The following is a 26,677-nucleotide window of genomic DNA, read 5'->3' on the forward strand; positions in this document are numbered from 1 at the left end:
TTGGATGAGACGTAAAGCTGAGGTCCGACTCTCTGTGGTCCTAAAAGATCTCTGGGCATCCTTCATAAAGAGCAAGGGTGTATCCCAATGTCCTGGCTTAAATGCCCACCAGAGCTTCGTCTTTCCAGCCCCCTAACCATCCCCTGTCCCCTTATCACCTAATAACTAATGTGTGGTGAGCGTACTGGCACATGTGATCTCATCGCCCAGGTGGGGGCCACACATTGCTGGTGGTTGAAGTGGCTCCCGCTCTCTATGTAAAGCACATTGAGTGTCTTGAAAAGCACAATAGTAATGCAATGTCTTCTTCTTCTTAAGTAAATTCTGTGCAGTCTCATACAAGATAAACTGTAACGCTGTAAATATGAAGTCCAGAAAGAAGCTTTCACTGTATGTAGCTGCACGTTCAGATTTACCCAATTTACCAGAGCTCAGTGTGGGTGTCTGCTTTATTGTTCATGGACCCCAATGGATCATTGAGAACAACAGGTGACCTTCACGTGTTAGAGGAGATGATTAGAATCTGTGGCCACCAGGGGGAGCTGTGGGCCTCCACATAACCAGTACGACTTGCGCCAATGAAGCAGTAAGAGACTTCCAAGGTGGCTGACCTGAATTGTAACATCAGGCTATGTCAGCGGTGTCCAACTCCGGGCCTAAACCCTTTCTTAATCAGTTTTCACTGCTAATTAACTCCTTTTCCCTTCATTTTAATACCCCTGTGTTTAAGGATTCAGTCCTCTGAATTGGTTTGTTTCTTCATTAAATGGCAGCCAAACAGAAATAAGATGTGAAACGAGCCAACAGGTGACCACTTAAATTGGAATTTCAAACTCCAGTCAGTTTCATTCCAACCAGTCTCTTAATGAGGAGCTGATTCTTGCTGTTAATTACACCCATTATTGAATATCAGGACTTGTTGCTGCTCTCATTCTGTTGATTTTCTGTTTTTTATAAGACCTGAGCAGACCGACATGACTGAGACCCTCACCTTTGTTTATTTTCAGGTTAGCTGGTCAAGTTTTGTGTCTCCTTATTGTTTGGCTGCTCATTAAGGAAAAAGAAACAACTAAGGGGTCAGAGTCACGTCAGTTAAAACTAAGGTAAAACAAGTTAATCAGCAGCAAAAATGGCTCACTAATTAAGAAGATGGTTAGAATGAAAACCTGCAGCCACTGTGGCCCACCAGGACCGGACTTGGACTCCCCTGATGTAACCAGTACAACTTGCGCCAATGAAGCAGTGCCAGACTTCCAAGGTGGCCGACCTGAACTGTAATTGGCTGTACTGTACACTGTAAAAAATAACAAGTTAAAAGTGCTTAAAAAAATAAGGCAACACATTACAAGCAATATTTTTGAGTAGATTTAATATATTGCACTGTTGAGTAAACTTAATTTATTAATTTACTCAAATTTACCTAAAATAAATGAGTTTGATTAAATAAAAGTAGTGGCAAAAATGGTTTTATTTTACTCCGATTTTCATTTGAATTACTCAAAAAAAATGAGTAATGCTGCAACGCTGGACAGTAATGACTGTATAACAAATACATGCTAAAATTCCATATATCTTTATTTATTTGAACATACACAGAGAGTCACAACAACGGAGTTATATTTTCAAAGGAAAATTAAATCAAATGTCTATCTATCTATCTATCTATCTATCTATCTATCTATCTATCTATCTATCTATCTATCTATCTATCTATCTATCTATCTATCTATCTATCTATCTATCTATCTATATTATATAGTGCCTTTCACATATCTATCTATCTATCTATTATATAGTGCCTTTCACATATCTATCTATCTATCTATCTATCTATCTATCTATCTATCTATCTATCTATCTATCTATCTATCTATCTATCTATCTATCTATCTACAGTCATGGCCAAAATTATCTGCACCCCTGGAATTTTCCCAGAAAATTGTTCCAATTACAAATGTTTTGGTATCCACATGTTTATTTCCTTTCTGTGCACTGGACCAACACAAAAAAACAGAGGAAAAAAGCCAAATCTGACATCATGTCACACAGAACTCCAAAAATGGGCCAGACAAAATTATTGGCACTCTTTCAAAATTGTGGGTAAATCGTTTTATTTCAAGCATATGATGCTCGTTTGAACTCACCTGTGGCAAGAAACAGGTGCTGTCAATACAGCAATCACACCTGAAGCCTGTTAAAATGGAGAAATGTTGACTCAACCTTTCTGTTGTGTGTCTGGGTGTGCCACACTAAGCATGGAGAACAGAAAGAAGAGCAGAGAATTGTCTGAGGACTTGAGAACAAAATTTGTGGAAAAATATCAACAATCTCAAGGCTACAAGTCCATCTCCAGAGATCTTCATGTTCCTTTGTCCACTGTGCGCAACATAATCAAGAAGTTCACAACACATGGCACTATAGCTAATCTCCCTGGATGTGGACAGAAGAGAAAAATTAATAAAAGACTGCAACGAAGGATAGTCTGAATGGTGGATAAACAACCCCATTCACCTTCAAAACATATTCAAGCTGTTCTGCAGACTCAGGGTGCAACAGTGTCAGCTCAAACTATCCGTCGACATCAGAACAAAATGAAACGCTATGGCAGGAGAGCCAGGAGGACCCCATTGCTGACACAGAAACATAACAAAAGCCAGACTGGAGTTTGCCAAAATGTACTTGAGGAAGCCAAAATCCTTCTGGGCGAATGTCTTGTGGACAGATGAGACCAAGGTAGAGCTTTTTGGTAAAGCTCATCATTCTACTATTTACAGAAAATGGAATGAGGCCTACGAAGAAAAGAACACAGTACCTACAGTCAAACATGGTGGAGGTTCTAAGATGTTTTAGGGATTTTTTCTGCCTCTGGCACTGGAGGCCTTGACTGTGAGATAGATAGATAGATAGATAGATAGATAGATAGATAGATAGATAGATAGATAGATAGATAGATAGATAGATAGATAGATAGATAGATAGATAGATAGATAGATAGATAGATAGATAGATAGATAGATAGATAGATAGATAGATACTTTATTAATCCCAATGGGAAATGTGTGCAAGGCATCATGAAATCTGAAGACTACCAAAAGATATTGGGGCACTATGTAGGGCCCAGTGTCAGAAAGCTGGGTCTGCGTCAGAGGTCACGGGTGTTCCAGCAGGACAATGACCACAAACATACCTCTAAAAGCACCCAAAAATGGTTGAAAACAAAGCACTGGAGAGTTCTGAAGTGGCCAGCAATGAGTCCGAATCTAAATCCAATTGAACACTTATGGAGAGATCTCAAAATTGCTGTTGGGAGAAGGCGCCCTTCAAATCTGACAGACCTTGAGCAGTTTTCAAAAGAAGAGTGGTCAGAAATTCCAGTTGAGAGGTGTAACAAGCTTGTTGATGGTTATAGGAAGCGCTTGATTTCAGTTATATTTTCCAAAGGGCGTGCAACCAAATATTAAATTGAGGGTGCTAATAATTTTGTCCAGCACAGTTTTTGAGTCTTGTGTGACATGATGTCAGATTTGGCTTTTTTTCTCTGTTTTTTTGTGTTATTCCAATGCACATAAAGGAAATAAACGTGTGGATACCAAAACATTTGTAATTGCAACGATTTTCTAGGAGAAATGGTGCATTGTCTGAGAAAATTCCAGGGGTGCCAATAATTTCGACCATGACTCTATCTATCTATCTATCTATCTATCTATCTATCTATCTATCTATCTATCTATCTATCTATCTATCTATCTATCTATCTATCTATCTATCTATCATATGGTGCCTTTCACAGATCTATCTATCTATCTATCTATCTATCTATCTATCTATCTATCTATCTATCTATCTATCTATCTATCTATCTATCTATCTATCATATGGTGCCTTTCACAGATCTATCTATCTATCTATCTATCTATCTATCTATCTATCTATCTATCTATCTATCTATCTATCTATCTAAAAATGTCCCAGGAATGAGGGGTAAACGGGAAGGAAACGTAGAGAGTGAAGTGAGTGAAATCCTCCGGCAGATGGCGCTCTTCAAACACGTCCTGCATTGACGCCAACATATCCACTTAAATGAATGGCCGCCTTTCCACTACCGTACTTTTTAGTATCCGATAGGAAAATCCTGAAATACAATAGGACGTAGGAAATCACAACAGTAACTTCGCTAAATAAATCACAGTGTTAAAAATTAACCACAAAATACATTACCTATGCAGAACACTAATTAAATAAGAGGTCAAATAATACCGTGACGGTTATACATGTCTTTGTATGTTGTTTACAGGTCGTAGTTTAGGACAACGCCATAGCGTTCTCAAACTTATCTCAAAGTGTCGTTTTCTTTTTCTGTGTAAAATAAAAGTTTTAAACGATATAAAAAATATGAACATACGTAACTATCTGAGAAATGTGCTTGCTTTTTAAACCAAACCAACGAGGTAGGTTGTTAAAAAGACGCTGCCTTGCTCGCCATGTTTCCCATATGAAGAGAAAGGTTTCGTGAAAACAACAACTGCTTACGTCTGTATACAGACTAAATAAAAAACTAGTTATTCATTACGGAATTAATATGCTTTATACTTACACATTCGTAGTAAAATAGCTCTTATTATGGATAAGCGTTACAGCTGAATGCGTTGTTGTAAAGACCAAGAAATCGATGTGCGAGGAAGTGCCGCGTCATTAAATTTATCTTAACTTAAATGTGTTCAGTTCACAGTATAATTTTTTACTTGGAATAAGTTATAAAAAATGTTTACATTTTAAGAAAAATAATAAGTTAACATTATTCTTATTTTTTTTATTGAATTAGAATTAAATAATCAATAAAAGGGTTAAAACTCATTTTTATTAATTAGTGATTATTTTGCGTATAGTTAGCTATTTTTTGTTATTATTTTTCACACATGCAAGATTTATTTTTTACAGTGCACGGCCTTCTGGATTCTGCCTCAGCCAGCAGCTGCTCTCCCGGTGCTGGTATCAGAATGGATTGCTACGGCGTTTTTCATCCGATCGCTTCAAAATATGGCCAGACTTATGGTAAATGACGTAATTCGCTTTATTCAAACATTGTGACAAATGTCACGAGCTAAAAAGGAGAAGGGCTTTAAACTAAATGTTTCAAGCTACACCCACAATTACGAAGGCAACATCCGGACGTAATAAAAACTTGTGTCTACTATACATGGAACAAATACTGTATGTCTTTACGTTATGCTTCTGTAAAAAAACAGAATTTCAAAAATTAGTCATTAAACTTTAGTCAGGGACAGCCATATATGTAAGCTTAATATTGCAACGGCACTGTATAAGTGACAGTAACCAAAAGAATGAACGGTCATTATAGCAGGAGCACCTATAGAAACGGCAACTCTGCACAGTCGCGCACGCGCTTTTTCCAACTGTGACAAAGGCGAGGCGTCCTGTTAAGGATACCGAGCCCCTTCAAAGAGCAGAGAATTCATCCATCGTGGTGCTCGGCGCTGATGTTACAATGCATAATAACTTGAGTCTGCTGGACGTCTGTCTGAGCCAGCAAAACGGTGAATAACAAAACGCTGCTTCATTGTGAAGGTCTCAATTTGTTTCCTCAGCTGGAGGGTCTCCTTTCTCAGAGACAAGTCTTCGTCCAGCCGTAGATCGGCAACTGCTGGATCTAGTCGTGGTCCTCGAGGATTTTATCCTCCTCCTCCTCCTCACCTGGCTTGTAATCCTCCATTGGTCACTTTCTCCTCTCACAATCCCCGGTTTTAAAAGTGGGACAGAGAAATTGTTCCCTTCTTCAACAGTCGCCGCACTGTCTCAGACCCTGGCTCACGAAAATCCTCTTTTTAAAATACCGGCTACAAACTCGGGTGTGGGGACTAACCGTAAAGCTCTCTCTGGAAAGCGGCGATTCGTTTAGATCGGGTTTCCACATCCAGCCCCACAGCCAGAAAATCTCGGGCCCCTGACAATTATGGCTGAGCCCCAGGAACCCCCTGGCCTGCCCAAGCTGATCGAGTGACGTGCCAATGCTACACTCAAACTTAACGTCAATCACATTGAAATTTCACGCAACCCAAATGTAGAGAAAAGCCAAGCAAAATGACACCTTTTATTGGCTAACTAGAAAGATTACAATATGCAAGCTTTCGAGGCAACTCAGGCCCCTTCTTCAGGCAAGATGTAATCAATTACATCTTGCCTGAAGAAGGGGCCTGAGTTGCCTCGAAAGCTTGCATATTGTAATCTTTCTAGTTAGCCAATAAAAGGTGTCATTTTGCTTGGCTTTTCTCTACATCCATAATGGCTAACACGGTACAACACCCTAGTACTACGCAACCCAAATTAAATTGATATGATATCGTATCGCAAATCGTGTCTCGTGATGCATGGAGGGTCTGGTAGCTCTGAATTCAAACGCCTAACAGAGTCAACGTATCTTTTTGCAGCGTTTTCATTTCAGTAAGTGTATCTCATGATATTGTAACGTGCAGGCAGTGCTTGTCTGAGGGAAAGGGAGGACTGGCAGGGAAGGTTTCTAATCGTAAGCGGCAGACACACCTCGGAGGGGCTGTTTTGTTTTTGAGGTGTTCTGGAGGTGTGCTGGGGGGGTTAGACGATTCCCGGAGTCAACGAGAGTGCTCCATTTTTGCAGCGGATCTCAATCTGTGGGGCGCTCCCCCGGAAAAAAACAAAAAAAAAGGGCGCGAATGTTGCCATATGTGGCGTAATTGCGTTATTCGTAGGGAATTTTTAAACTTGTAGTGGTGTATCGGCCGAAAAAAAATATAGGAATTAATTTTACTAGGGTTTAAAAAAAAAAAAACGTTAGGGGGATGCGATTAAAACTGTTATGAAAACTCGGGTCGCAAATACTTAAAGGTTGATTAATGCTGTTTGTATAGGAACGAGTCAACCAAAATAAAATCGAAGAGGCCCTGACAGCTGTGGGAGCTCCCGGATCACTACAATATGATATCAACGACACAGTGCCCCCCCTTCGGGCCTTAACAACTGCGTCACACACGCTCTTGACGAGAATCACCTCATCTTTCAAATGATGTGACAGAACCTTTGAATATTTTGCATCGAAATTTGCACAGGAGGCTGAGCTCTCCTCCGTGCTTATGCTCCTAAAGTTTAAAATTGGACATATGTTGTTTAGGCTTTCAAAACGCCCCCCGGACAATTCTGGAATTAAGGAATCCATGATAACGTGAAACACGTGCCTCTTCTGAATTTAACTTGTGGATCATCTGCTCGTCTGTCAGATCCGTCGGACTCAATAAGACGTCTTTGGTCTTCTGTGACGCCAACCTGACTTGAACACCGCAGGGATTTCCATTTCATTTGCCGCAGCTTGAGCCTCCCAGTGCTCGCGGCCCCCGGTTGCCTCCCCTAGTCAGCTGCTCGACCACATCAGAGGGAAATGTATGAAAATGAAGTGTACTCGATATGAAAATACACAGCAGTGTTCAGCTGTAGAGCTCTCTGTATGCGGAAACTTGAATTTCTATTTCTCGGATGTTCTCGCCACTTAAGACAAACCACAACTGCAGTAGGCACAATGGAATTGATTGAGCGGGCAGACATTTCACCTGAAGGACTTCAGCACTCCTGCGGTGGGTTGGCACCCTGCCCAGGATTGGTTCCTGCCTTGTGCCCTGTGTTGGCTGGGATTGGCTCCGGCAGACCCCCGTGACCCTGTGTTCGGATTCAGCGGGTTGGATAATGGATGGATGGATGGACTTCAGCACTACTGTGTGCATAGAGCCGATTTAATTCATGTTCTCCTCTCTTAGAGGTTCTTCCATTTCAAATGTCATTTGTTTTTGTACATTTTCTGTCAGTATTTGAGAATTAATTTGAACTCGGGCTGTCATCTTTATTATGCGCCCTCAGAAGCAGTTGTCTCATGTTGGAGCTCTAAAGTCGTTCTTTCATCTCCAACGTTTGGAGCTGGGAGTTGATTCACAGACAAGGGTTCAAGTGCACCCATCAACCCCATGGCACCTCTGCCTGTGCAGTTCACATGGAGCTCTTTAACTGAAGGTCCACCATAGTCACACTTCTGTCCTACGAAGTAAACCGCGTATGGTGGACAAGATCTAAACACACTTTTAATTCCCAAGTACTGCTTCTAATCCAAGGACTGAGAAACTGTCTTATTCAACCTTATTTATTTATTTTCTGTAAAGTAGAAAAAGTACCCACTGGCCCACCATCAGAGAAGACTGGTGAGAAGAAGGATGAGAATAAAGTGCATCCTAGGCTCTTAGAATGAAAGCATTTTAATAAATAACGCAATACATTTTTAACAGTTTTAAATACCTTCAAAAGTGCAATTTAATGTACAGTATAAAATTAAAGACCCCAATACAGTAATGAAAATCGGGCCCACTAAGCCCTCATACTTCCTTCCCTTAAACCGCCTCCGGCCATTTTGTCTCCCTGATTATTGCATCCAGTTGTGTGTTTCGTAAACGCCTGCCCTCCAAGTCCAGTTGTGCCCTCTAGTGGTTATTAAAGAAAAAAAAAAAAAGATCAATCGGGTCCCGAGCAATGGCGTCACTAGGGTTGGTGTCACCCAGTGTGGTAACCAGGACTGGATTAAGACCTCAACAGGCCCGTGGATGACTGGATGAATTGATGCGGACTGACATCCATTTAATGCAGTGCAGTAATTCCCAGTATTAATGGTGTGCGGACGCCTGATCAAGTTATCCAGTGGATTTGCTTAATGTCCCCATTGGTGATTTCAGCCCCTGGACTCTCATATTTCATGGAGAATCACCCTTAGTGATTTTAGCTCGGAACGCTGACCCAAAAACTTTAGAAACAGTCATTTGGGTGTCACCCCATCTGATGGTGTCACACCCCTAGTGACGTCACGGGTCCCATTTTATTTCTGAATAAGTGCATCATTGATTGGATCATTATTTAGAAGAACTCCTGAATCAAGTTTCTTTATCATTCATTACGCTGTCAGAATCAAAATTATACAAAAAACCGTAAGCTAAGCAATGCAGTGCGTATAAAAGATCTTCACCGCTTGGGACGTTTTCCATGACGTTGAATCCCAGTGGATTGAATCTTGCATTGATTAACAGATAAAGACTTGTGAATGTCAACGAGGAAACAGATCTGTGCAAAGTGGTCTAAAGTAATAACAAATATAAAACACAAAACAATCGATGGCATAAGTATCGAATATGACGCTCCTAAGTCCTCACTGGTGTAGACCCGCTGGTTTTAGGATTCACATAAATACTTTAATGGATGCCACCTGTCTGGGGTTTCCATTGACTGTATGTGGAAGGTCCAGCTTGTGGTGAGTCAGTATGGTGGGCTAACCAACACAATGAAGATAGAAGAAAGAAACAAGCCACTCCATGACAAGCACAACTCAAGAGACGGAGACAAGGAAATCTCCAAGTCACTGAATATAAAGATAAATCAGTCATGAAGAAATGGAGAGAGTATGGCAGAGCTGGAAATGTGCCAGAGCAGACCATCCACAAACACTGAAGAAGATAAATGAGGGAGGTCACCAAGAGACTTCTGTGAGTGACAAGCCACAAAGGGGGAAACTGTGCAGACAATGACTATGCCTGGGTGCTTCACCAGCCACAGCTTTATAGCAGAGGGACAAACAGAAGAAACACAGGACGTCTCAGCAGAGGACACACGAGGGGCTGTGAAATCAGCTGGAAGAAGGCTCTGTGGTCTAATGAGACTGAAATTGAGCCCGAATGTCACGTAACACTCCACATTATCACAAACACACCATTGCCATTGTGGAGCAAGGTGGTGGTAACATCAGGCTGTGGGGATGCTTCTCTGCAACACGATCTGGGAAGGGTTGTGAGGGAACAATGAAGGTAGCAATACAATGGGACATCCAGAAGAAGAACCTGCTAAAGTCTGCAAGAAACCTGCACCTCAGGAGAAGACAACAGACTCAAGCATAAAGACAAAGCTACACAGGAATGGCTTCAAGACAACAACGTGAATGTCCTGGAGTGGCCGAGTCAGAGTGCAGATCTCAATCCAGGGGGATGATGACCGTGACACACCTGGCAGAGCTCGAGAAGTTTGGCAAAGAAGAACGAGTTAAAATACGGCAGAGCTGACGGAGAGAGAAACCCGTGCACACAGACTCAGGGCTGTCATGGCTGCCATCTCCTAAATACTAAGTGAAGGGAGCGAATACTTATGCCTTCATTAATTAATTAAGTAAGACACATAAGGGGCCTTCATTAATTAATTAATTGATTGAATAAATTAATTAATAATTATTGTTGCCCTTCCATTTCTTCTTTTGTCTGTCACACTCCCCTTTTCCTGGCAATGTGCCTTGCATGATGGTCCTTAGAAGGGCCTAATGATCTAGTGACGAGGTCACACCATTTAAGTTTTCATGTCTTTTGACAATTTTGATCAGATTATTGTCATGGATTCCGATTGTCCGTGTGATCTTCAGATGCATTTCTTCATTTGTAGCGTTTCTGGTGTATGAGATGTTCAAGATCTTCAAATTTCCATTGGCTTGAATTCTCCTCTGCAGCTCTGCTGTGAGGGTCCATGTTTGACATGCATACAAGAAAGCTGACAAGACAAGGGAAAGCATCAGCCTCAGTTTGGATCCAAGGGTGACGCTGATGTCATTCCAGATGGGCTTAAGTTGCATGAGTGCTGCTGTTGTTTGAGCCATCTTGGCCATAAATTCAGGCTTTGAATCTTCATCTGAGACAACTGCTCCCAGGTACCTCAAACAGTTCCAAGTGTCTGGTCATTGATTTTGATGACAACGCTGATGCCATTAGAGTTTTTGGTCATCAGCTTATTATTAATTTAGATCACTTTGCAGAGATCTGTTCTCACTTGGACATTATAGAGTCGTTGTGTCAAAAAGCCAAAGTAAATCCACTGGGATTCAAAGTCATATAACAAGAAAATCTGAGAATGTCCAATGGGGTTAAAAACTTCTTTTAACAGATGCCATCATTTGAAAGTGCAAACTGAGTTGAATCTGGCATCTTCCTTATCCAGCAAGAACATCCAGCCTATTAGGTTACCATCAAGACCATTTCTGTCTTTAATGGCACCATCTGGACCTCATGCAGAATATCTGAGGGTCCCACAGAGTTTAAAACTTCTGCCTCATCAGTCCAGCATTTAAGGTTCCAGTCTGGCCTGGTTGTGTCTGTGTGGACCTCCATGTTCTCCCTGAGTTTCTGTGGCATTTCTAGTGTTTCTTAGGACATGGTGGTCATTTCCATGGGCAATTCTAAACTCTGCACTACACCAGGCCTGTGTGCAGGACTGTGCCCGGCTATGGACTGGAACCCTGTTGAGAGTTGGTTCCTGCCTTAAGTCCAATGGCCATTATTGACATAATTAGGTGAGCGGGCAACTCTAAACTGACCCTTCGTGGATGTGAGTGTGCCCTCCAATGGACTGGCATCCTCTCCAGGGTTGGTCCCTGCCTTACTTCCCTTATTGTCACCATAGGCTCCACTCCACCCACAAGCCTGAATTATACTAAATATTGTGGATTTGAAAACATTAACTTTTTAAAACCCTTGCAACCTTTTAACAAGATCCATGCTTACTTGGCATCAAAAAATATCAGGAGAGAAGGCCACTTGCCTGTGAGAACCCAAGATGGCCTTCTGATCTGAACTTTTCCCTCAAGTTTTGTCATCTCTTGTGATTTACCATTAGCCCTCCTGAGGGTTTGCTAGTACATACGTCAAGACCCTTCAGTCCTGAGACTTCATTGGTTTTGCTAACATCTAAGATGTCCAAGCTTTACATTCATCACTTTCAGACAAAGTTTCAGGGTATCCACATCACAGACTCCTCCAGTTCTTGGTGTGTTTTCCAATGTCCCATTAAATGCCTCTTGTAAGTCACCTTCCTCAATGGCACGTGGCCGCAGTCACAAATCGTAACTTGACAAGGCACCATTGAAAGAGTCCTCACCTGGGCAGAAACTCTACAAGGACCACTTCTGGGTTTGTCAGGCCAACTGAACTTCAGGGTCTTCTTGTCTGATCATTCATGTCACATCAAATATCCCCTAACCCATGGGTGGGGGAATCACAGAAAATGTCTTGATGACCCCTCTCTCTCCATCTCTATCTCTCTCTGTTCATCTCGGGTAGCTAGGAGTCACTAAAGTGTAGACCCTTACACTGTTTACTCTTGTCCTTCCATCTCTTCTTTTGGCAATGTGCCTTGCAAGATGGTCTTTAAAAGGGCTTGATAACCTGGTGATGAGGCCACACCATTTTAATTTTTTGACAATTTTGATCAGATTATCATGGATTATGATTGCCTGTGTGATCTCCAGATTGATTTCTTCATTTGTAGCATTTCTGGTGTAGGAGATGTTCAAGATCTTCAAATTTCCATGGTTTGAACTCTCTTCTGTAGCTCTGCTGTGAGTGTCCATGTTTGACATGCATACAAGAAAGCTGACAAGACAAGGGAAAGCATCAGCCTCATTTTGGATCCAAGGGTGACGCTGATGTCATTCCAGATGGGCTTAAATCACATGAGTGCTACTGTTGTTCGAGCCATCTTGGCCATAATTTCAGGCTTTGAATCTTCATCTGAGCCAACTGCTCCCAGGTACTTGAGGCCTCAAACTGTTCCAAGTGTCTAGTCATTGATTTTGATGACAACGCTGATGCCATTAGAGTTATTGGTCTTCAGTTTGGTCCTATCTGCACTGATGGATGACGGATGCTGTTAAAAGGAAAGCCATAAACCAATAAGACGTCAGCAGTGCAGACTTTAGGTGTTTTGGTAGGACCACTGCAAATTCTTCATCTGCAAAAAAAGAAAAAAAGAAGACAACAGGGATCATTTTTTAATTCCCATTCTATGTAATTCACAACTCAATTTCTCTCTTTTACAAACTAAATGTAAATTAAAAGTAACTGTGTTTTAGGACAGAAAGACGGCCTGTGAAAAGTCAAACACCCAGCGCCCTCTGGAGGTTGTAGAAGGTGGCACAGCCCCAAACCGTCATGGCCCCCTTCCTTGAACACCTTCCTGTACTCGACTTTGTTGTGTCACCATGTCATGACACGCTACACCTGATGGATTATTGTGAGTAAAATAACCAGGAGATGGTTACATGAAGCAGAAGCTGCTAGTCAGTCAGAAAGACATCAAAGCCAGAAAAAGGCAAACGACAAGGGCACTAAAACACGAAGGCGAGTCGAGAATCAGAAGTCAAAACTGAAAACGATATCTGACATTAGGAGCTGCGTGGATTTGAAATGAGCTAATCACGCAGAAGGAGTTTATCTGATTAGAGATAAGGTGTGATGTGATTGTCACCATATTGATAGGGTCACATCCCGTGATGTCATTGAATCGATGATCACGACCACATGACGCAATAAGTCACATTTCATTAATAAAGAAACAAAACACAAAGAAAATAAAACTTTTCTAATTCGCTCCGACATGATCCATCAATCTCATAAATGGATTTTACAGTATAAATTAAACAGAAAATGACCCAAAATACAATACAATACAATACAATTTATTTATTAAATCACACAAGAAGTGCTGCAATGGGCTTCTTATATACACAACTGAAACATTCTCGTTATTACAGCTTGGATTTATTTACTATTTTACTGTTGTTTTTTAAATGATTGATTAGGTTTGTTATTTGTGTGCTATTTATCTTAAATGTCCCCCTGACTCCCCCCCACAATGAGTAAGACCACCATGGTATCAAACCTGATGGACCATCCTCCACCATTATACTCTAAATGAGATGGCTTCCCTGAGGTCTTTGAAGTTTTGTATTTGCTTGTCAAATTTTTTGTGTATTTTTTATTCTGTTTTTAGACTCTGACTCTGAACTCGTTTGATCCGGATTGCCTTAAAAAAAATTATTTGATTTATGGCCTTTTTCTTGCCAATAAATTCTTCAGGTATAAAGGTAATGTGATTGGATTGTCTCACAAAGCCAGAGGTTTATGGTTACCCTCTCCCTTGCAGGGTATTTTGGTATAGTTTGAGCTCCTCATTTTCTGGTGTGTGTAAGCAGAAGCCTGCAGGTAGTAGTTGGGGGGCTGGCTCCCTGGGGTTATGCCATATCTGAGGGGGGTCTGGCTACAAATGCTATAAGCTGTGGAAACACATGACCTCCATACAATCTTGTTTATGTTACTTTGACTCGGTAAATTCCCCCCACAAACCAAACTTCACTATACTCTAGACAGATACTTTGCAGAACATCATGATTTTGAGGGTGGCGGTCACGTGCCTCCTGACTAGGGTAGACCTCCAGACCTTCAAATAGGCTGAAATCAAACAAATTATCAAGACCACATAATGTTTATCATAGAATTCTTAAGGAGGTTAGTGAGTGTAATGGGCAGCCGGTATACTCACCCGGCCTGGACGAAAGGAGGGTCTTCACCAGGTTGCTGGCATCATTTCACGTAAATAATCACGGGATATTTAACAATGGAATATTTTTAGGTTTTAAATTCTGGTATGGTTTCATGCAGATATTGTAGTATACTATGAAGCTGAGGTCTTCTTGGAAGTTGAAAAAGGAAGACTGCAAGGTTGAGTTTATGGAGGAGGTGAGACAGGCACTGGGTGGCAGTAAAGAGTTAACAGACAGCTGGGAAACTGCAGCAGATGTAGTAAGGGTGACAGCAAGAAGGGTGCTTGGCGTGACATTTGGAAAGAGGAAGGAGGAAAAGGAAACCTGGTGATGGAATGAGGAAATACAGGAGAGTATACAGAGGAAGAGGATGGCAAAGAAGAAGTGGGCTAGTCAGAGAGATGCAGTAAGTAGACAAGAGTATAAGTAGATAAGGCGCAAGGTGAAGAGAAAGGTAGTGAAGGCTAACGAAAAGGCGTATGATGAGTTGTATGAGAGGTTGGACACTAATGAGGGAGAAAAGAAACGGTGAGCTACAGAGGGGCCAAGCTGAGAAAGATGAGTGGCAGGTTAGGGTGATAAAGGATAAAGATGGAAACATACTCACAAGCGAGGAGAGGGTGTTGAGCAGATGGAAAGAGTACTTTGAGAGGCTGATGAATGAAGAGAACGAGAAAGAGAAGAGTTTGGGTGAAGTGGAGATAGTGAATCAGGAAGTGCAACGGATTAGCAAGGAGGAAGTAAGGACAGCGATGAAGAGGATGAAAAATGGAAAGGCTGTTGGTCCAGATGACATACCTGTGGAATCATGGAGGTGTTTAGGAGAGATGGCAGTGGAGTTTTTAACCAGATTGTTTAACAGAATCTTGGAAAGTGAGAGGATGCCTGAGAAGTGGAGAAGAAGTGTACTTGTGGGCCGATATTTAAGAATAAGGGGGATGTGCAGGACTGCAGTAACTACAGGGGGATAAAACTGATGAGCCACAGCATGAAGTTATGGGAAAGAGTAGTGGAAACTCAGTTAAGAAGTGAGGTGATGATTGGTGAGCAGCAGGATGGTTTCATGCCAAGAAAGAGCACCACAGATGTGATATTTGATCTGAGGATGTTGATGGAGAAGTTTAGAGGAGGCCAGAAGGAGTTACATTGCATTTTTGTGGACCTGAAGAAAGCACATGACAGGGTGACCAGAGAGGAGCTGTGGTATTGTATGAGGAAGTCGCGGGAGTGACAGAGAAGTACGTAAAAGTTGTACAGGATATGTACGAGAGAAGTGTGACAGTGGTGAGGTCTGCGGTAGGAATGACGAAGGTGGGATTACATCAGAGATCATCTCTGAGCCCTTTCTTATTGGCAATGGTGATGGACAGGTGGACAGACGAGATTAGACAGGAGTCCCCATGGACTGTGATGTTTGCTGATGACATTGTGATCTGTAGCGATAGTAGGGAGCAGGTTGAGGAGACCCTGGAGAGGTGGAGATATGAGAGGAGAGGAGAGGAATGAAGGTCAGTAGGACCACCAAGACAGAATACATGTGTGTGAATGAGAGGGAGGTCAGTGGAATGGTGAGGATGAGGGGAGTAGAGTTGGCGAAGGTGGATGAGTTTAAATACTTGGGATCAACAGTACAGAGTAATGGGGATTGTGGAAGAGAGGTGAAGAAGAGAGTGCAGGCAGGGTGGTGTGGGTGGAGAAGAGTGTCAGGAGTGATTTGTGACAGACGGGTATAAGCAAGAGTGAAAGGGAAGGTCTACAGGACGGTAGTGAGACCATCTATGTTATATGGGCTGGAGACGGTGGCACTGACCAGAAAGCAGGAGACAAAGCTGGAGGTGGCAGAGTTAAAGATGCTAAGATTTGCACTGAGTGTGATGAGGATGGACAGGATTAGAAATGAGGACATTAGAGGGTCAGGTCAAGTTGGACGGTTGGGAGACAAAGTCAGAGAGGTGAGATTGCGTTGGTTTGGACATCTGCAGAGGAGAGATGCTGGATATATCAGGAAAAGGATGTTAAGGATAGAGCTGCCAGGTAAGAGGAAAAGAGAAAGGTCTAAGAGAAGGTTTATGGATGTGAGAGAGGACATGCAGGTGATGGGTGTAACAGAACAAGATACAGAGGACAGAAAGATATGGAAGAAGATGATCTGCTGTGGCAACCCATAACAGGAGCAGCTGAAAGAAGCAGACTATGAAGCTGAGGTCTTCTGTGGCCCCTGTGCCCGTACCCACACCGGCAGCCCCTCCGTATGCCAGAGTCCAGATGCCATCTGACACTGAATCTCTGACATACGTCTGCTCTCAGAGTTAATGGACACCAAGGTGGCGTTCACTGGCACATATCCCAGTCTGCCATATCTCCCACGAATCTGGCAAAGGACACACTTCATGAATTTTGAATTTACTCAAAATAATTTATGAGGAACTCTGCAGTGTTTTGGCAACATCATAGATTTCAGGTGACACTTGACCGCTCAGGATGAACGTGTACTTTCAAATAGAGGAAGCATTCCATATTAAAGCAAGCATTCATAATTGTGACTTTTAAAATCGGTGAAAATACCAAATGCTCAGCAATTGAAACATGCTCAATAAGGAACAAAGAGACAAAGATAACGGAAATTAAGGAAATGATAAACATGTCCGCTTTCCTATCACTTGTGCTTCTTGGCAGTTTCTTGAGTAATTCGCTGCAAACACAGCATAAATATTTCAACATCTGCTGCAGCTCACAAATGCTCAAAGCAGACAAGGAACGAGTTTACTTTCGTTCATCTGGATGCTTGATTTTCCAACAGAGCCCTTTTCAGGGTATGGGCCATGTGCTAAATTACCAGGGGGTAATTGGGGGTGTTGTATCGGGGGTCCTCCGGTACTGTGGAATATCAGTTATTAGGAATAGCTGCTTATCCAGCCAGATAAGCATCTCACAAATCACAGCATGTTGAACCTTGGGAAGGCTTGGCCCACAGCAGCAGAAGACCATGTCAGGCCCCCCCTGTCAGCCAAGAACAGAAAGCTGAGAGCGCAGTGGGCACAGGCACACCAAAAACTGAACAGCTGGAGACTCGACTTCTGCAGAGGCACACAGATGGTAAGTGCCAACCTGGCCAGTGGCGTAGCTAGGGGCAGGCGGAGGGGGTAGGTCCGCCCCGGGTGGCATAATTTTGGGGGGCGGCATTATTGGCCAAAAGGCTCAGTGCAATTCGTGTGTAAGCACCAGAGTTCGGAGAAATATCACTCATGAATGAAAAAGGCAAAATTCTCTGATTTTTACCCACAGATGCTTCAAAAATACTTTTCAGACTGTCCTTCTGTGACGGCATGAGACACAGCAGTTGACATTTATGAGGCAATAACAAAAATAAACCTAAACATTACACCGATAACAATTTCTAGGAAGATAAACAACTAATTTACAATTTATAATTTTGTTTCCTTATCGATCCGAATTTGCAATTTATGGGTAGCGCTGCTGCCTCGCAGTTAGGAGACCCGGGTCCTCCCTGTGTGGAGTTTGCATGTTCTCCCCGTGTCAAAGTGGGTCTCCTCCCACAATCCAAAGACATGCAGGTTAGGTGCATTGGCGATTCTAAATTTTCACTAGTGTGTGCTTGGTGTGTGTGCCCTACGGTGGGCTGTGCCCTGCCCGGGGTTTGTTTCCTGCCTTGCACCCTGTGCTGGCTGGGATTGGCTCCAGCAGACCCCCCGTGACCCTGTCGTTAGGATATAGTGGGTTAGATAATGGATGGATGGACGTTTCATTATTCTGCTCTGCGCAGAAAACATCCCCATCTATCACTTGTATACTACACTAGTTCTGTTCTGGTTTTCACAACATAATTATATTAAACTAATAATTAGAACATTAGAACCCTCTAGACAAGAACAGGCCATTCAGCCCAACAAAGCTCGCCAGTCCTGTCCACTTATTTCTTCCAAAAAAACATCAAGTCAAGTTTTGAAAGTCCCTAAACTAGGGGTCCCCAACTCTGGTCCTGGAGGGCTGCAGTGGCTGCAGGTTTTCATTCTAACCCATCCATCCATCCATCCATCCATCCATTTTCCAACCTGCTGGATCCAAACACAGGGTCACTGGGGTCTGCTGGAGCCAATCCCAGCCGGTTTTCATTCTAACCCTTTTCTTAATTAGTGACCTGTTTTGGCTGCTAATTAACTTCATTTGAATTCATTTTAATTGACTTGCTCTTGAAGACTCAGACCCCTCAATTGTTTCTTTTTCCTTAATTAGCACCCAAACAATAACGAGATGCAAAATGAGCCAAAACAACTGGTGTCCATCATACGATATCTGAAAATAAAGGAAGGTGAAGGTCTCAGGTATGCTGATTTGCTCTTAGAAAAGAGAAAATCCACAATTTCAGAAATGTCTGCTATTGCACAATGAGAGCAGCAACAAGCCATGGACTTAAAGAACGGGTTTAATTAACGACAAGACTCGGCGCCTGATTAAGCAACTGGTTGGAGTGAAATTGGTTGGAAGTTTGAGGCCCTGACTTAGCTGGTCTTCTGTTGGCTCACTCACTTCACATTTCACTTCTGTTTGGGTGCCATTTAAAGACAGAAATGAAACAATTCAGAGGAAACATTTCTTAAAAACCAAGTCAATTAAAATGAATTCAAAAGAAGTTACTTATCAGCAAAAACAGATCACTAATTAAGAAAGGGGATAGAATGAAAACCTGCAGCCACTACGGCCCTCCAGGACTGGAGTTGGGGACCCCTGATCTAAAGTCTTACTGTCCATGACACTACTTGGTCGCTTATTCCAAGTGTCTATCATTCTTTGTGTAAAGAAAAACTTCCTAATGTTTGTTTGAAATTTACCCTTCACAAGTTTCTAACTGTGTCCCCGTGGTCTTGATGTACTCATTTTAAAATAACAGTCTCGATCCACTGGACTAATTCCCTTCATAATTTTAAACACTTCAGTCATGTCACCTCTTAATCTTCTTTTGATTAAACTGTAAAGGCTCAGCTTTTTTAATCTTTCCTCATCACTCATCCCCTGTAGCCCTGAATCAGCCTAGTGGATCTTCTCTGGACCTTCTCTAGTGCTGTTATGTCCTTTTTGTAGCCTGGAAACCAAAACTGCACCCAGTACTCCAGATGAGGCCTCACCAGTGTGTTATAAAGGTTGAGCAGAACCTCCTGTGACTTGTACTCTACACATCAAGGCGCTATATAATCTGACATTCTGTTAGCCTTCTTAATGGCTTCTGAACACAATAGTGTTAAGTCTACTATGACTCCTTAAGTCCTTCTCCTAAGGTGGAGTTTCAATTTTCAGACCTCCAATTGTGAAATTAAACCTAACAAGACCTAAACATAATGCAAACGTTAGGCTCAGCTCTTGTAAGCTTTCCTCATAATACATCCCCTGTATCCCTGAATCAGCCGAGTCGCTCATCGCTGGACTTTTTCTCGTGAAGCTATGTCTTTATGGAGACCAAAAATGTACACAGGAATCCAGATGAGGCCCCACCAGCGTGTTATAAAGCTTGAGCAGAACCTCCTGTGACTTGTACTCCACACATCAAGGCGCTATATAACCTGACATTCTGTTAGCCTTCTTAATGGCTTCTGAACACTGTCGGGAAGTCAATAGCTTAGAGTCCACTATGACTCCTAAATCTTCTCATAAGGTGGACTCTCGATTTTCCAACCCCTCATTGTGTATTCAAACCTCACATTTTTACTTCCTATGTGTAATTCTTTATATTTACTGACATTAAATTTCATCGTTAACAAATCTGGCCGAGCCTCTCTGCTATCCAAGTCCTTCTGTGATGATATAACGGATTCCAAATTATCTGCTAATCCATCTTGGTATCATCTGCAAACTTAACCAGCTTGTTACTAATCAGTGCAGCGTCTATGCCATATTCTTGTCTAGTTAATGTTTATAAATAATTATATGTGAAAAATTATTGCTGTTTTTCTATATATGAATAAATCTATGCAAAATATATCTTAATTTTTCTCTATACATCATTTTAATTTTCTATGTAAATAGATTAACATATTCAGATATGTTGAGGCGCCGCCCCTACCCGTCCCGAGTGGCATGAACTCAAGCTAAACCACTGAACCTGCCCGGCTGGTGGTGGTGGAAATGAGGAGGACTTGTGTTCTGTTCTGTGTATTATGTTGTATTGACCCCCTTCTCTTTGACACCCGCTGCACACCCAACCTATCTGGAAAGGGATCTCTGTTTGAATTGCCTTCACCGAGGTTTCTTCTATTTTTTTCCCTACAAGGGTCTTTTCTTGTCTTCTTAGAGAGTCAAGTCTGGGGGGATGTCAAGAGGCAGGGCCTGTTAAAGCCCATTGTGGCACTTCTTGTGTGATTTTGGGCGACACAAAAATAAATTGTATTGTATAATTGTCACACCAATCAATCATCACTTGAACGCCACAACCGATGGACAAAAATATTGGGACATCCCTCTATTGAAGGGACCCTAACCTAACCCTAACCCTAATTTTACCAGAGGTGTATAAAATCAAACACCTGGCCATGCAGGTTTAAAATGATGAAGGGAATTAGTTCAATGGATCAAGACGGTGACTTTAAAATGAGCTCATCAAGAACACGGGGCCACAGTTGGAAACTTGTGAAGAGGAAATTTCGCACAAACATTAGGAAGTTTTTCTTTACACAAAGAACGATAGACAGTTGGAATAAGCGACCAAGTAGTATGGTGGACAGTAACACTTGAGGGACTTTCAAAACTCAACTTGATGTTATGTTTGGAAGAAATAAGTGGAGAGGACTGGCGAGCTTTGTTGGGCTGAATGGCCTGTTCTCGTCTAGAGTGTTCTAATCTTCTAATATTCTAATATCCCATTCATGGCCACAATGTTCTAATGGCTACTCCCAGCATTATGATACACCATGTCACAACACGTCCAGTGTTCTTCAGTGGCACTTCCCAGTCAACAGATCTGAATCTAGTGGACCTCTTTTGGGACGTGGTAGAACGACAGCATGAAGGTGCAGCAGTCAAATCTGAAGACACTGTGTGATGGATCATGGACCCGAATCTCAAAAGAATGTTTTCAATATCTTGTGGATGCCATGAAGAGCTAAACTTTTGAAGGACAAAAGAGACGTTACTGGTATTGGTGTAGTGGTCCAAATAAGACATTTGGCACAAATACGATAAACGGAGACCCCAAACCGTTGAGCAGCTGATCTGAAAAGAATGGGACAACAGTTCACTTTCAGAACGACAACCGTCAGTCTCCTCAGTCTGACAAACGTTTACAGAGTGTTATGAAAAGAAGATGGGGGTGCCTTGTGGTGGTGAATGTGGGGGGGGTCCCAACTTTACAAAACATGTCAAAGACAAAATGAGCGGACACCTTACAAGAAACATTCAGATTCCTCAGTTTCAGCGTTCGGAGTGTTGTCTTTGCTCTCTTTACAATGGTGCACCGTGTTACCCGATGAAGGGTGTCGTTTTATTTGACTTGTCATTGGTTTGCAAATCGTCGCACTTGCTTTTCATTTACCGTCCACACAGCGTCCCACCGTTTTTTGTGTTTTATTCGAAGCGCGTTGTATCTAGCGTGGCATTTTAGCGTTTTTAGGTTTTAATTAACAGCTTTTGTTCCTGTGTGGTTTTGGGGAGTTCCTGAGTTCTTCATATCTTTGAAGGTTGAGTTCTTGGAAACTAAAGGGTGGGTTAATTTGTTTAGGTTCTCTTCGAGGCCATGCGTCATCTAAAGAGTTCACAGGTAATCAAAATCATATTTACTCGCTCATATTTACTTACTTTTTTTTTTGTGTGACAATATGACACAGAGCTGCTTTTAGAAGTGTCAAGTATCACGTTACTTTGTTTAATTTTACTTTGATTTGTTTAATGGTCCAAATGTTTTGTGTTTTCAAGCTACATGAGAGCTCCTTTTAAAGGCCAATTGATTTGTTTCGAAACTAGTTTTGTTAAACTTGACTAGCTTGTATGGAAAAGTATTTATAAAATTAATAAAATGTTAAAATAAGTAAATAAAAGGCTAAGGCAACAGAAATAAATGGAGGTGTGGGACGCTTGACTTGTTTTTTTAAAACGTCGATTTTCTTGCACCAGAAAGCTTACAGTTTGATCCCCAGGTGTAGCACAAAGAGAAAGCCCCACAGTGATAGAAGAAGGAAAGAGGAGACCCCTGTGATGATTCAGGGTCCTCATTCTTGGCCAAATGTTGTCCATGCAGTTTGTGTGACTGGCTTATTGTGGGCTGCAGGGCAGGATGCTGGTCCACTGCTGTGAGAAGAGCCCTTCTGCCATCTTCCCCTGTCAAACTTTGCATTAATAATAATAATAATTAATAATAATAATTATTTACATTTATATAGCACTTTTCTTACTACTCAAAGTGCTCTCCACACAGGGAGGACCTGGGAAGCAAACCCACAATCTCCTTACTGCAAAGCAGCAGCACTACCACTGCGCCACCTGTGACCGCAAAGGCCTGGCCAACCTGGCAAAGGCCGGCCACCCAATTATACTGATACCCTCTTGGAGGACATTCTTTACTCCAGTGATCAAGGCCTCCACAAAATAAAACACCCAACAGAGTGGGAACCTCGGGCGTACCCACTGCTTCCACGCTAATAGGAAGAGTCCCAGTTAAAAACAAAACAAATTCACAACAAATTGCAAACTTCTAATGCTGTTCTGTTCCAAAACTCATAGCTATCGTTGATCGGTGAATTTCAGCAAAGCATTATTAGCAGATAATTATTTGGGATTGTCAGTGATGTTTAGTTCACTGAATTTTTCACTGCTAATTCTCTGTGAGGTCAACTTAGACCAGCATTTTTCCCAGCGGCCCATGATGCCAGTATGACATCACAGAGCTGTAATAGATAGATAGATAGATAGATAGATACTTTATTAATAGCCACGTTGGATGGGGATGTTACTACTCATGTTACTACTCAATCTGTGCTGTGACAATCAAGAGTCCAAGACATCATAAAGGTTTGGGGCAGCCCCCCGTATATTGTTTTTCCCAGCTGCAAAAGGGTTTGAAATGAGTAGCACGATGTGCATATCACAGAGTCCAAAACAGAACTGTCTATAGTAGCCCAAGATGGAGGTTTTAAAGGGCTGTAGAGGAAGTGATGCCAACAAAATGGCCGGAACCAGAAGTGACGTCAGCAAAGGGGCCGGCTTTGGGAGTGATGTCAGCAAAAGGGGCCGGCTTCGGGAGTGATGTAAGCAAAGGGGCCGGCTTCGGAAGTGAAGTCAGCAAAGAGGTCGGCTTCGGAAGTGAAGTCAGCAAAGGGGCCGGCTTCGGAAGTGAAGTCAGCAAAGGGGCCGGCTTCGGAAGTGACGTCAGCAAAGAGGTTGGCTTCGGAAGTGAAGTCAGCAAAGGGGCCGGCTCCAGAAGTGATGTCTTTTGAGGCGCCGGAACCTTGCAGGATTTCCCGGGAAAGGTCTGTAGGAACCTGAGAAAGACAGTCAGTGCACTCTGCCGCCCCCTGGTCGGATGTTTTATTACACTTACTCAGACCCTTTAGCTGCCTCCTACTCGCACGTGTGTGACAGTGCTAAACATGTACGATTTGCGTCACACAGGCACAGAATGTTCACCAAACAAATTATGGTGCTCCCGGACCTACATTGTGCAAGTGTGAATAATTTATGGGGGATACACGCATGCATGATGTCGCTACCTGATTGGTACCCCAGCTAGATTTGATTTGCACCCCACAAGCGTTGAGAGGTACCTTAGCTGACCACAATGAAAATGTTATGAAAATGCAGCACTGTTCTACATAGATTCACTGTACGTCGTGTCTTCATTGCTGGATTAACCCTTAAACCGCTGGAACCGGCTATAGTCAGTTCCCAATGCAATTTGCCAGCACGCCAGAGCCGAGTATATTCTGCAAAGTACATTCGTTGAACGCCTGCAACGGCTAAAGTCGGTTTCCAGTGCAATTTGGAAGCACACCGGAGCAGAGTATATTCGGCGACGTACATTCATTGAACTCCGCAACTGGCTGTAGTCGCTTCACAGAGCAATTTGCCAGCTGATCAGTCAGTGCCGTACATTCGTTGAGTAGCCCGCTCATGACCACTGCCGGCTCTGGTAGCACTGCAGCATCACTGTCCCTGGGATTCGGCCGCTGCACTAGACTAGCCTGCAGGTAACAGCGTTGGCATCTGTGTGCTTGTGTGTGGCCAGTTCAAGGGCAGTTGGCTCGGTGATTTACTGAATTTCATCAATGGTGTCAGTTGCACCTCGTACATACAGGTGCAGGTCATAAAATTAGAACATAATGACAAAGTTGATTTATTTCAGTAATTCCATTCAAAAAGTGAAACTTGTATATTAGACTCATTCATTACACACAGACTGATGTATTTCAAATGTTTATTTCTTTTAATGTTGATGATTATAACTGACAACTAATGAAAGTCCCAAATTCAGTATCTCGGAAAATTAGAATATTGTGAAAAGGTTCAATATTGAAGACACCTGGTGCCACACTCTAATCAGCTAATTAACTCAAAAGCCTTTAAATGGTCTCTCAGTCGAGTTCTGTAGGCTACACAATCATGGGGAAGACTGCTGACGTGACAGTTGTCCAAAAGACGACCATTGACACCTTGCACAAGGAGGGCAAGACACAAAAGGTCATTGCTAAAGAGGCTGGCTGTTCACAGAGCTCTGTGTCCAAGCACATTAATAGAGAGGCGAAGGGAAGGACAAGATGTGGTAGAAAAAAGTGGACAAGCAATAGGGATAACCGCACCCTGGAGAGGATTGTGAAACAAAACCCATTCAAAAATGTGGGGGAGATTCACAAAGAGTGGACTGCAGCTGGAGTCAGTGCTTCAAGAACCACCACACACAGACGTATGCAAGACATGGGTTTCAGCTGTCGCATTCCTTGGGTCAAGCCACTCTTGAACAAGAGACAGCGTCAGAAGCGCCTCGCCTTTGGACTGCTGCTGAGTGGTCCAAAGTTATGTTCTCTGATGAAAGTAAATTTTGCATTTCCTTTGGAAATCAAGGTCCCAGAGTCTGGAGGAAGAGAGGAGAGGCACAGAATCCACGTTGCGTGAGGTCCAGTGTAAAGTTACCACAGTCAGTGATGGTTTGGGGTGCCATGTCATCTGCTGGTGTTGGTCCATTGTGTTTTCTGACGTCCAAGGTCAACGCAGCCGTCTACCAGGAAGTTTTAGAGCACTTCATGCTTCCTGCTGCTGACGAACTTTATGGAGATGCAGATTTCATTTTCCAACAGGATCTGGCACCTGCACACAGTGCCAAAGCTACCAGTACCTGGTTTAAGGACCATGGTATCCCTGTTCTTGATTGGCCAGGAAACTCACCTGACCTTAACCCCATAGATGTATTGTGAAGAGGAAGATGCAATATGCCAGACCCAACAATTCAGAAGAGCTGAAGGCCACTATCAGAGCAACATGGGCTCTCATAACACCTGAGCAGTGCCACAGACTGATCGACTCCATGCCACGCGGCATTGCTGCAGTAATCCAGGCCAAAGGAGCCCCAACTAAATATTGAGTGCTGTACACGCTCATACTTTTCATGTTCATACCTTTCAGTTGGCCAACATTTCTAAAATTCCTTTTTTTGCATTGCTCTTAATTGATATTCTAATTTTCCGAGATACTGAATTTGGGACTTTCATTAGTTGTCAGTTATAATCATCAACATTAAAAGAAATAAACATTTGAAATACATCAGTCTGTGTGTAATGAATGAATCTAATATACAAGTTTCACTTTTTGAATGGAATTACTGAAATAAATCAACTTTGTCATGATATTCTAATTTTATGACCTGCACCTGTATAATAATTGATTGCTGCGGTAGTTTGTTTATTTTATAGTTTTTACAGTTCATTGGCAGTGTGTAAATGATCAGTGTTGCAGTAATTGTGATGCTCTTTGTTAAATGTGACGTTTACTTAAAAAGTGCAGCAAAAAAGTATTTGCCGTCCAGCGGTGCATTAACCCCCAAGTATGTGACAGATTAAGGGTTAAGTATGTTATGTTCCTCACTTTGTAGCGCAGATCAGGTAGTGACACAGACAGCCCCATGAATGTATAACGCTGAACCCTCGCATTACAACATGGGTCTGGCTGCAGAATTCCACTGTGATCTTATAACCAGTAAGAGCCTGGATGTACGGTGAAAGACAGGAAGTGACGTTTCATCGTTTGTGGAAATTAAGG

The 26,677-nt window shown here is 42.4% G+C and overlaps 1 protein-coding gene across 7 annotated transcripts in view; it reads right to left on the minus strand.

Moving 5' to 3' along the window:
• Nucleotides 1–8,272: 8,272 nt before the first annotated feature.
• LOC114656996 (uncharacterized) overlaps nucleotides 8,273–26,677 on the minus strand; it is a 146,344-nt gene continuing 127,939 nt past the window's right edge. For all 7 annotated transcript variants that reach the window (XM_028808697.2, XM_028808699.2, XM_028808704.2 and 4 more), the window contains one exon: nucleotides 8,273–12,837. In XM_028808697.2, coding sequence (XP_028664530.2) covers nucleotides 12,834–12,837 — 4 coding nt within the window. In that variant the 3' untranslated portion in view covers nucleotides 8,273–12,833. The remainder of the gene's footprint in view (nucleotides 12,838–26,677) is intronic.

This window comes from Erpetoichthys calabaricus, chromosome 9 (assembly GCF_900747795.2).
Source record: "Erpetoichthys calabaricus chromosome 9, fErpCal1.3, whole genome shotgun sequence".
NCBI classification, from domain to species: Eukaryota; Metazoa; Chordata; class Cladistia; order Polypteriformes; family Polypteridae; genus Erpetoichthys; species Erpetoichthys calabaricus.